Source organism: Seriola lalandi, unplaced genomic scaffold, assembly GCF_002814215.2.
Source record: "Seriola lalandi dorsalis isolate HSWRI2012SDOR001 ecotype SW California unplaced genomic scaffold, Sedor1 jcf7180002054561, whole genome shotgun sequence".
NCBI classification, from domain to species: domain Eukaryota; kingdom Metazoa; phylum Chordata; class Actinopteri; order Carangiformes; family Carangidae; genus Seriola; species Seriola lalandi.
The window spans coordinates 688,606-700,287 of record NW_019525114.1 but is presented as its reverse complement, the minus strand read 5'-3'; the positions used below and the strand labels follow the sequence as shown (position 1 = coordinate 700,287).

At 41.3% G+C, this 11,682-nt stretch overlaps 2 protein-coding genes and 1 pseudogene across 4 annotated transcripts in view; all 3 read left to right on the top strand.

Annotated features, from left to right (window-relative positions):
• LOC111662310 (nuclear factor 7, ovary-like) overlaps window positions 1-11,682 on the top strand; it is a 46,495-nt pseudogene that overhangs the window by 6,740 nt on the left and 28,073 nt on the right. The gene's annotated exons all lie outside the window — the stretch shown is intronic.
• On the top strand, window positions 1,265-9,544 carry LOC147818564 (uncharacterized). Of its 2 annotated transcripts, XM_087176571.1 has the most exons (6): window positions 1,265-1,481; window positions 1,983-4,737; window positions 5,099-5,178; window positions 5,523-5,614; window positions 7,479-7,914; window positions 7,999-9,544. In XM_087176571.1, the coding sequence occupies exons 5-6, from the start codon at window positions 7,781-7,783 to the stop codon at window positions 8,237-8,239; spliced, it is 375 nt and encodes a 124-aa protein (XP_087032697.1). In that variant the 5' UTR covers window positions 1,265-1,481; window positions 1,983-4,737; window positions 5,099-5,178; window positions 5,523-5,614; window positions 7,479-7,780; the 3' UTR covers window positions 8,240-9,544. The 2 variants fall into 2 exon arrangements, with proteins under 2 accessions (XP_087032697.1, XP_087032696.1); XM_087176570.1 differs by having other exon boundaries at window positions 1,983-5,178.
• Window positions 9,688-11,682, top strand: part of gpr37l1a (G protein-coupled receptor 37 like 1a) — a 6,554-nt gene continuing 4,559 nt past the window's right edge. The window contains exon 1 of the mRNA XM_023416094.2: window positions 9,688-10,609. Within this exon, the coding sequence (XP_023271862.1) occupies window positions 9,959-10,609 (651 nt within the window). The 5' untranslated portion in view covers window positions 9,688-9,958. The remainder of the gene's footprint in view (window positions 10,610-11,682) is intronic.

Here is an 11,682-nt window from a genome sequence, read left to right as displayed (position 1 = left end):
TAAAGGTAAGTTCGCAAAGATGACCCATCAAGCCTTCTGGATGACTGATCCAGAATAGATGTCAGCACACTTCTTATTGTTCTGATTTGCCTTTCCCAGGCTCCACCCATACGGCTGGCAGATGGAGGGTTCATGACAAACTTACAGCCTAGGTGCTTAAGGCCCTCTTGGTCCATCTCTTTTACAGCTTCCAGGAATTCACGTTTAGCACCAACAAAATCAGTTCCCTGATCAGACTGAAGTTGTGTAGGCAATGAAGACGTGAACGTCAGCGTCCTGGAGGATGAAAGAACATCTGTAATATTCTCTCTGTATATATTTTAAACTTCAGAGAGACGACAGTGATGACGGATGAATAAATATTTTTCCCAAAGATCACGGGGCTCAGATGAATACACTGACGTCTCCCTCCACCTGGTTTCCTGCCTCTTGTTTCAACGGCACAGTGATTGTAAAAGTTTTGAATGAAAAGTATTTGACGTTTTATTCTGGAGGAAAAATTGACTGATGCAGAATAAGTCATTTAATCTAATTTGTTTTTTTCATGTTTATTTCATTGACCACGAGCCACTGAAGAATGTGAACTTATTTGAACGACAGTTTATAGTGTTTTGTTCCCCAGTTTTCTCAGAAATAAATCATCCAGGCTTGGTCTAATAGTCATAACACTTAGAGCCATAAGGTGGAATTAAAGTTACGTAGAAGTTGCCTCACTGTCTGGGTGCTACTTGTGCTGCAGGTACATCCGCGGTCTTCCACACGTATTGGTTTTTATTATTGAACATTTTGTTTAATTATAGTCAAAAGCCAAATAATCACATAAAGGCTGAGATCAGTGTGGAACCGCGGCAGCATTTCCTCATTTTACAGCTCAGAGAAATTGGATACCAATGCCAAGTGTTTTATGTACAGATGTAAAGATGCAAAGATAATGTAGATAAAGAAAAACTATGTCTGGCCTTGGATCAAGTGGTTTCCTTCATTCTGCTGGATCACAGAGGTTTAACCACAGGCTCCAACACACACTCATTCAAAAAAACACCAACTTCTCTCATGAAATACTCAGTCGATTCGGTGTGAGGGGCTAAATTCACACCTCTCGTTCAGTGTTCTGGTGGTCCATCTGAAAATAATCATCTAATTAGATATTTTTATTACTATTAGACATTAGGCCTTAAAAACGGGTATTTTTGGGGGCGTGTCTGTTTGATTGATATGCCTGGTCTGCAATGATTGATCAGATGACGCGGCAGGCCGGGAGGTCGATCACCGGAGGGGAGCTTGGGTCGTGTGTGCATCGTATTGAATCGGTTGTGTTAAATTTCTCTTATTTTTCTTAATATTTGTCGGCGGAGGAGGAATTTTGCACTGATAGTTTTACTGTTTGTTCCTTAGTTTTAATGAGTTTTCGGTTCACAGTAATTATGGCTCGTTCTTCGGCACTAACAGACTGGAGAGACGCTGATAAACAGTTTCTTTCGGTGAGTAAATGTTTATTTTCTTTAACGTCCTACAGTTTTAACGTGTATGATGCTCCTAAAAGCTAGAGCGTTTTTTCCCTACGTGTTTTGACCGGAGAACAGGAGACAGTCAACATCCAAATTAATATTAGAGTTAATGTGAATAACAGATGCACTTTGCTAACCTAGCTAGCTAGCTAGCTAGCTGATTACTTAGTGTTTGCTATGGTAACCGTACCTTGTCCCAAACATGGACAAGGATAAATATAGTTGAACAATTAACTCACTCTCTTAATTTCTGTCTCCTCTTCTTGCTGGTATCTTGTTGTATTGAGTTCAATACACAATGTATAATAGAACATTATCTTGTAGGGGTTTGTCATTTAATACTGTGAATTCATACACAGAAGTCGTCAACTGAAGCAGGTATTCATGCACCTGTCCTGACAGCTGGTATGTGTGTGATTAACTGTGATCCACCATGTCTGAACTAAAGTGTTTGTCTTTTACTGTCATTCAAAGGAATCCACACTGAAAACTGAAGGACTGGTGCCAACAGAAGGAGACTGTCATGTATGGACAAAGGAGACTGCATGGACATCCTTAGTTCTCAAATGAGCTGTGATGATGATGGTGATGATGATAATGATGATGCCAGAAAACAGCTTCAGTTCAGCTTCCTCTGATGAGAAGACAGACCAGCTGTTTAGACATTTGTTATGTGCCAGTCAGAACTTGTCTGCTTTAGTTCCTGGCTGCTGCAAAGCCTCAAATGATGTCACTGTGATGTCACTTACTCTCTGTGATGTCACTTAAAAGCAACAGTACATTGTTTATAGACAAAACATGTTAGTGTGACGGGGTGGTAAATCAAAATGAGGGACACATACAAATCATTACATTTTTACAAAAAAGTATGTTTTTATTAAATTAATATCTTATGTAAATAGGGACACACATATAATCCTGACGAATAAAGGTTTGATAAAAAAACAACATTTAATGGTGATATTTTTTGATACAAATGTCAAGTTGTTCATGTTCTAAGGAAAAATGGCTAAAAATACTATGTTAGTCTTTATAAATAGTATTTTCTCATTTAATATCATCGTAAGAGTACTTGACTTAATGGTTTTAAGATTTGGAAACCTACTTTTGCACATTTTTGTGCCTTATGCATCTCATCAAATGTTGCGGACCCAAATGGCTCCCGTTTCATAAAATGACTCATCTATCTTCTGTATGGGGATATAGAGGTATAGCTTTATTGCAGATCAACTTCTGTTAGGGCATGTACATGTGTGTATACATGTCTTGCTGTGGTTGTGGGGACAAATTTGTGTTTGAAACCATCAGTGTGAGGTTATTTTGGCCAGTCGCGACAGCTTCAAAAGGCTTTTAGAGGGACACCTGCAGTGACTGAGGTCAGTGTCAGGATGAGTCTCCATGACATGAATGAGACTCAATGTAATGTCCTTTGTAAAGATTGATACTTGAGGAGTGAAGTACATGCACCAAGCAGCCGGCACGTTCAAAAGTTCTCCAGGAATTTTTCTAGTACTTTTAATATTATCCTCTACTGGCGCAATCTTCCATAATTGTGTCATCACTTCAGCTCTTTCTTGTTCAACTTTCTGCAGGATATAAAAATATGTTCAACTGAGCTTAAGCGCAGTCACCTGGATTTTAAAGTGTGCTTTGTCTGTATGCTAATAAGGCTGCGCCACCTCTGTGACGGGATTGGTCGGAACAGAGAGGAGGAGCCTCCGACTCCACGGCCATCTTCTCCTATTGGTGCGGCAATGATCCTGCCAGCCCTCACCACAGCTGCTGCCGTTTAAGCATCAGAGGAAGAGAGTTTAAGAGCCCGGCCCGCACATCATTAGTAGCGGCTGACATGATATGCAGCTCGCCTCTGTGCTGCCTTTGTGAACATTTGTGTATAATTTGTGATTTGGTTTGAGATGCTGGTAGTGATTGTTGGGGACTGGGCTAGGTTTAAAATTCTGATTGTGCATCACACCCTTAGAAAAAGGCTGTTGGACACATTAGGAACAGGGGTGCTGCTTCTTGTGTTTTTGGGTTTGTTAGAATCGCATAGTTAGGCTCTTTGTTGGCTCCTGTTCCCCTACTTCAGTTGTCCTCTTGCCTTGTTTGTATATTTGTTTACTTATTTATCCTCCTGTTAACGCAATAAATTAATCCAGTAAATGTGATTTACCAATAACACCTGGTTTTATGTTGTTTCCGTTTTCCCCTAGCTGGGTCGTAACACAAAGCCTGCCAACATATGGTGACTGGGAAGATGGACGCCAGAAGCCAACGTGGTTGTAGTGAACTGCAACCTGGTTTTATGAACAGTCTGTGGTCAGTAAGTGAAATACTGTAAAATACTTCCCAGGCTGTTGTATCTTCTTTGCTTGCAGAAATCAACTGCCTGGTACTGGATGCGAGTCCCACGGCGTCTGAGGTTTTAATTTCTCAGCGAAGTGGTTCCACAAAGGGTTTATATCTTGATGCTTCATGTGAACAGTGCAACATCTACTGGCCTGAATACAAAACAGGCAAATACAAACATTTGTACATCACAAATTGAATGTAAGTATAAGGGAAAGCATGATTGTATTTTATTTTCCAAGCACAGATTTGTATACTGTCAAAGCAAATCACAATATGTTTTGTATGCATCAAATGTGTCAATATCAGTCAAGTTAAGCTCAATGTCTTTGTTTTAACTTAAGTGTCGAAACTGTAAGCCGTTTTGCAATGTGGGCAAAGAACATGTAGCTTTACTATTAAATGTCAGCTTTGGTGATTGTGCTGTAAAGGTGCAATATAAGATGTGGCCAGAACTTTAGTTTAAAATGTTCAAAAAAACGAATTAACACTATCAACAGTGTGTGAAGCAGCCACAATGACGATGTCATGGTCAAGATCTCAATCTGTTGTATTTCAGTCATCTACTGAAATGCGCATGCGCACCAGCCAGCCCCGACCTGTCCTGTGTTGTAATACCACTTTGTGACACTAGAGGCTGTGTGAGTCAGTGGAGCACCAAGTCTGCCCTCAGTCCCACGAAGAACAACTTCCAGCAGTTTGAGGTTAGCATCACAGAAACACAGGAATGGCTGAACCTCCTAAAAGGTAATATTCATCTGCGTCCCGAAGGACCGCTCCCGACAAGAAACCAAGTTCAACGGCAAAGAAAAGAAGCAACACGAGTAAATCTCGATGTGGCTTTCCACCGCTGGAGACAGCTAACTTTCCTGTTAGCCTGGTGAGTAGCTTCAACATTAGCGCTTTAGCTAAAAGTATAATCAGCGCAACGACTGACAAACCGTACCGACAAACATTTCAGGTGGTGATATTGACGTTGTCGACAGACGTTTTAGCGGTTACTAGGATTGTGTCTGTTGCTCTCGGCTGTTGTACAGCTAGTGACGTCAGTAACTTTAGGCTCATCTTGTAACTGATGACTGTAACTTGAGATTGTATGGACCCAGTAGACCGAGTGACAACATGTCGATCGGTTCATGTTGTAACCACTTTACATTACTGTTAGGAGATTAGCCATGACTGAAAGTGCACTAGGTCTTTACATTTCTCAGGAGATTTCATCATCCCTCTGTCTTTATCAGGACCTGAGCCAGTACAGATGCAACACTGCCTCCACCCGTCTCACCAACGGCAGAGAGTCCAGACAGTGAGGAGGGTCTAGGTGAGTAACATGCTGTCATTCACTTTTAAAAGTAAGACTTGTGTATACCACTGATTTTAAATCAGACCCGCAGTGTGTACATGTTCATACTGCTGATTCTTTACAGTATATCCATATTTGTATTGCTGCATTTGTTGGTTATATAGTGTGTGTACATTGAATTCTCATCATACCTCTAGATGTTTACTCTTCATTTCTTTGCATTTAAATTTCATAATGTGTTTTTGCATATTCATATCTATCTTCACAATTTAATATACACACACAACAGATTTAACATGTTTGTTTATAAAGAACTTGTATGATCTAAAGGAATTGTCCTATCGCATGTTTGTCTGTATCAGGACCAGAAGTCCAGTCTAATCAGCAATGATGCACCAGCCTTTTCTTCTGCATCTGGCCTCATCAATCAACCCCATTACATCAACACCTTGAGGTATTATCCCTGCACATGACGGATATTGTCTATACTGTGATCTTTTGCACATCTCCTAATCAATACCTTTTGCACATCTTGCCCAGCAGGAGTTTTGTCATTCTAAAACACTTTTGTACATAGTTTTGTAGTATTGTTTTATTTATTTAATATATGTATCGATGTATATTTATGTTTGACTGTTGCAGTATTTTACTTTTATTTCCTCTGACTATGTTAATTGGATACTACACCAAACCAAATATCTTGTAAGTGAAAACCTGCTTGGCAATAAACCTTATTTTCTGAGTCTGCCTTTGTTATGATGTCGTCATCCCGTCCTCATGTTGCTATAGCCTGCCAAGGACTACCCATGTGATCCTATTTTCACACCTGAATTTAAATTCTACTTGTAACCTCAGTGTCACACACTTGCAGGAATTTTGAGCACCACATTTTACAGTTTTGTGCTTTGCATGTGTACATAGACAGAAGCTTTTCCTCTTTCAGTGTTTTTGTGTGTGTCTTCTTCACATGTACATGTATCATTTGTTCAGATTTAGTCATAAAGTCTTGTTTTAATTACAATATATGCTAAATGAAGTTTAAATGGATGATTGATACATCTTTTATCTTCTGAAATCCTTAGAATGCTTCAAAAACATTTCATAGTCAAAAGAGGAGCTGATTATGTCCTTATTTTTCCTTTTGTGTTTTCATGGATGGCAGAATAAGTTGGGGGCTAGCTGCCGTTTTTGTTAGCATTAGCATTTTTTTTGATTTCCTCTATTGGTCAACACAGACAGGGGAGGGGGCTAGCATTAGCAGTAGTTATAGCAGCTGGCTTTATGGCTTTTTTCATTGATGTATGAATTTACCTGTGCGTTTACAGTATATAGACCCCCACACACACACACACAAACACACACATTTTCATTAGCTCAAGCATTAGCAGCTGGTTTGCTGGTGCTTTTTATTAATGAATGAATTTAACAATTTCATTATATTTCAAAATGATAAGTGGAGGTGCTGGTTTGGTATCTTTAGCATTAACTTTTTTTTTTTTTTTTTTCTTCCAATTTGAAAAAAAAAAGGCGACATGGGGGGGTATCTTATTAGCAGCTAGCCTGCTGGCATTGTTCATTGATGAATGACTAACAATTTCATAAGAATGTAAAATAACAGGCGGGGGGATGGCCCGCATCTTTATTGATTACAAACGGTCAAACAAGGTGATGCAGAAGACATTTTAAACATGAAGCACGATAGACAAGTGACAATGTATATAAAGTGACATTTTGTTTGTAATTGTATAATTTTTAACTATTATTGTCATTGTTATTATAATAATGACAATAATAGTTAAAATAAGTTATAATAATTGTTGTTATTATTATATAATAATAATAATAATGACAATAATAGTTAAAATAATAGTTATAATTGTAAAAATAACAATTATAATGTTAACAATGATATATTGCAATAAATGATAATGATGATAATGGCAGCAATGAACGTGTGCAGTTACAGTACATAGAGCTGCCCCCCATTTTCATCAGCGCTACCATTTGCAGCTAGTTGGTCATTGATGAATGAATTTAACGATTTCATTATAAAATTGCAAAATGACAAGTGGGGAGGCTATCTGGCTTGCAGTAGTATTAGCAGTTTGCTTGCTAGCATTGTTCATTGATGATTGCATTTAATGATTTATAAGATTATTCAAAATAATACAATGTAAAAAAAGGAACTTTCTAAATGCACTGTATGTCTAACTGATCTGTCCAACAGCCATCTGTAGTATTGTTTCCCAACAGGTTCACACACAAATAAACACAATAACATTTGAAATCTTTCTCTGTCCCTCACTCTCTCCCTCCAGGTGACAAAGAAGCTCGTTGGTGCTGCTTCCTGAACGGCTGCCTGGGTTACCGATATGGGTGTGTTGGCTTGGACCCCCGGAGGTGCCTGTTGTCACATTGAGGCATAGCGGTCCTCGCTGGAGGGGAAGCACAGGATGCTCGGCCTGACTGTTGCCAAGGTGATCCAGAGAATCTCCTGGGAGGAGTGGAGGCTCCGCTGTTGGAGGAGGACACATGGGGCAGAGGAGACGGCCCTCCTCATCCAGGATCTCCACGTCACCCTGGACGTCTCTTTCCTGGATTCTCTCTGCATCCAGGACATATGGAGACACAGAGGCGCCACCTCAGCTGCATTCAGGACTCACCAGGTGTGCAGCTGTACACAGAGACTGGTAGACTGACAAAGGCAGCGACGGGGAAGAACACCTCCTGTCCTGGGAAGGAGAGTCTCCAGAGGTGAGATTCACTTCCGATATCACTGTTTCCTCTAATGAATATCAGATCTATATTAACACACACTGCTCTCTGATTATCTTTCAGTCGTCTTCTTGGACTGAACTCGGGCCCTGCAAAATGGGCCAGTGTTAGCTGCCTGGTGGAGGCCGTTTGCAACCAGCTCTGCCGTCTTCACCCAGTGGCCACGTGGTCCAGAGGGACCGTGAGGACTCGGTGGTCATTCATTCTCAAGGATTATGTGGCTATTAGAGAGGCAGTGCTGGCCGACCCGAGGTTGATGGCTCAGACCAACATCCGGCTCTTTGAATTGAGGACTCAGTGGTAAGAGTTTGTCATAAAGCTGAAAGCTGAAAATCCTAAAACAATCTGTGTTTGTCTGTGTTCAGGTGCTGGCCAGACTCTCCCTTCAGCAAAGGGTCGGTCCTTGGTACAGGTGGGACAAGGACAGCCCTTTAACTTCAATGTCCCAGAGGAGCAGCCTGTGCCCTCCAGCAGGGGTCTGCTTCCTCCTCCTTCACTTCCTTCAAACGATGAACAGCATGGCCCCTCCCCACTTCTGTTCAGCCACCTCCTCACTTAGCAAGTGTGTCCAACCCAGAAGGATTGACACTGACCTCACTCACATTGCAGGTGTGTCACACTGTGTGATTGTTGGTGGAAAGACTGTGGAGGGAAGAGATGAAGAGAAGACAGGAGGACAACGTTTTCTATCTTCATGTATAACTTTTAATTGACATTATTTATAATTATTATATTTTATTTCTTGCATTTGGAGTGGTGTTTGTGTCACCTGATGTCTCATGACGATCTCAGTCCAGTGTTCCCTCTCTTTCAGCTCTGTGTTTGGTCTCCACCAGCTCCTGAGTTGAAATCTGTCTCTTTAGCTTCTTAATGCTCCACTATGTTCACCAGCTGCTCTCGGATATTTTTACTCAAGCACCTCTTCAAAGACACATGAAGCACATCCCTCAAAAGACGCCCTTTTTTCACCCCTGAAATGATCAGTACGTGCTTACAGATTCGCACACACCCGCGCACACCCACGCGCACACACACACACACACACACACACACACACACACACACACACACACACACACAAGAAACTCTTGGGGCCCCCTGGTAGTCACATGGCTACATAATATAACAGGTAAAAATACAAGAATTTCATGCATTGGCCTACAATGGGAAAATGGTTGAATCTGGTGAAATACAGTAAAAATGTCAAATATCACTACTTTTCCTCAAAATGAAATGCTGACATTACAGAATGCATGGTTTTATACTGTAATGGCAGTGAGATTAAAAAATGTGGTTTCAATGAGGCATTTTTGGCCACGAAGGTGTCCAGAGGGAGTATATAGCACTACATAAAAAAATACTAATGTAATCAAATCAATTTTGTCGCTAATCTTTGACATATCCAAGACTCTAATCACCACCAAAGGCTCATCCCCTTACTATTTATTATATGGAAAATAATTCATTTTTTTAATGTTTTTTTGTAATAAATGATAAAATAATTCAAATAATTAAACTGGCATTGAAAGGGTTAAAATCCTGAAAATGATTGAATGTTTGGTAGTTTTGAGCAAGTTTGAAGTTGTTTAAGAGATTTATGAAAAAAAAAGCGGAAAAAAATATTGATGTATGATGATTTTTAAAAGCAGTTTTTTTTGTGCGTGTACATTTTTGCCACGAAGGTGTCCAGAGGGTAGTAAATTTGAGGAGGGCATAAGGGTTAAACATTTTTAAACTAGATCTTACACATTGCTCCTTTAAGCCAAACTCGAGGCTTCAAAACGGCAGTTCACAAACCAATAGGTGACGTCACGGCAGTTTCCACACAAGTGCAGCTGAGGAGCAGCAGACTCAAACTTCTCCATCAGGACCGGAGGGAGCCGGGCTGTGGGACAAACAGTTTTATGGACAGGTTTCATTTCAGCAGTCAAATTTTAGTTGCAGCACATGTCTGTGAAAGAGGCAGATAACACGGACCACTTGCGTTTAGTTCAACGGTAAAAACAAAACAAAACAAAAAAAAATGAGACCGGTTTTGTTTGTTTTGCTTCTTCTTATTCGGACCTCGGAGCTCCGTCATGTCCGCTCTGACCTGGAGACACAGCGAGCGGAGGATGCTGACACGACGACTGCGGGAGCAGAGGACTCTCTCTCCCCTGAAAGGACTTCTGTGGACGGGACTTCTGAAAGTTGGGGAACTCCCGACCTGAAGCGAGTCCCCCGAGGAGCCAAAGACGGGAGCTCCAGGAAAAGAGACCCGCACTCTCCGAGCAGTTACGGTGGGCAACCGCGGCGATACGACGACCCGAGCGGTTACTTCACCACACAGCGGACTGACCGGTTCACCTCCGCCCCGGCGGGTAACTCTTCGTCGGGTCGGGGATCGGGGCTTCTCAACCCGCTTTTCCCAATCACCGACGGCGCCTACTGGGCATACGCAGTGATGCTGCTCGCCCTCGTGCTGTTTGCCGCGGGCATCGTGGGGAACCTCGCGCTCATGTGCATCGTGTGGCACAACTTCTACCTGAAGAGCGCGTGGAACTGCATCCTGGCGGGGCTGGCATTCTGGGATTTCCTCGTGCTATTCTTCTGCCTTCCAGTGGTGGTCTTCCACGAGCTCACATTGAAGAGGTTGCTAGGAGACCTGTCCTGTCGGCTCGTGCCCTACCTGGAGGTGAGGGGAAGTAGAACGTAGGAATGAGGGAGAGGTGTTCATATTACCTTTAACAGGACAGGTGAAAGGTCACGGATGGATTACTGAATAGAGCCAACTGGGCACAGGTGTCAGGGGGAAGCACTGCCCCAAAAATGACTACAAAGAGACACCAAACTACCGCAAACAGACTGAAAACGACCACAATAAGACTCCAAACTACCACAAAATATTCAAAACAACCAGAAAAAGACTTGAGCCAACTACAAAGAGCCTCAAAGTGACTGCACAGATGTGCAACAACTGTAAAGAGATGCTAAACAACCAGAAAGAGACTAGACAAAGACACACAAAACAATCCATGAAATAGTCACAACAACCACAAAATGACACAAAATGACAACATCTACAATGAGATATGAAATGACCAATAAGAGACTCAAAATGACCACAAAGAGACTCAAAATAACTAAAGTAAGACCAACTATAAACCAAAACCAAATTATAGTGAGTTTACACTGAAACAGAGAAAATCAGCAATCCTTACTCTGGGGAAGCTGCAACAAGAGAATGATGCTGATGTTTTTGATTGAAAAATTACAACTTATTAATTGGTTAAAAGACAAATTTGCTGTCAGGAATTGCTTTGAGAAATGTTTTTAATTGACTCGCTGTATAAATTAACCAAACCTTATGTTAAACTAAATGCTATAAGGTTTTTTTAGTGTTCTGTATTTGTACCAGAGGCTCAGAAATCAAACCACCACAGTGAAGCAGGAAAATGTCAAACAAGTTAAACTGTTAAAACAAACAACTTATTGTGATGATAATTCATTTTAATTAGTCCCATTAAAAAAACAGCCTGGCTTCACACTCAGTGCTGTTTTTACACCCCCGTGTTAGACTCATTGTAAATGTTTTCCAGCTTAATGAAGGGACTTGTCTGCGATGAATGGCCTGATTGTGTCTTGTCGCTCCTCAGTTTGAGACTCAGAGTTGTCTTCACTTTCAACAAACGTGCTGTTATGGTCTGTTTGGCCTCTTCACTCGTCTGTTATGAACCATCAGGGGAGGCCGGTGGTGGTGGTGGTGGC

What these genes read in the sequence shown, in the direction of transcription:
- LOC147818564 (XM_087176571.1), top strand. Translation starts at nt 7,781, where the DNA reads ATGGAGACACAGAGGCGCCACCTCAGCTGCATTCAGGACTCACCAGGT. An exon ending in GGGAAGGAGAGTCTCCAGAG is followed by an intron (nt 7,915 to 7,998) that starts GTGAGATTCACT and finishes ATTATCTTTCAG; the next exon opens with TCGTCTTCTTGGACTGAACT.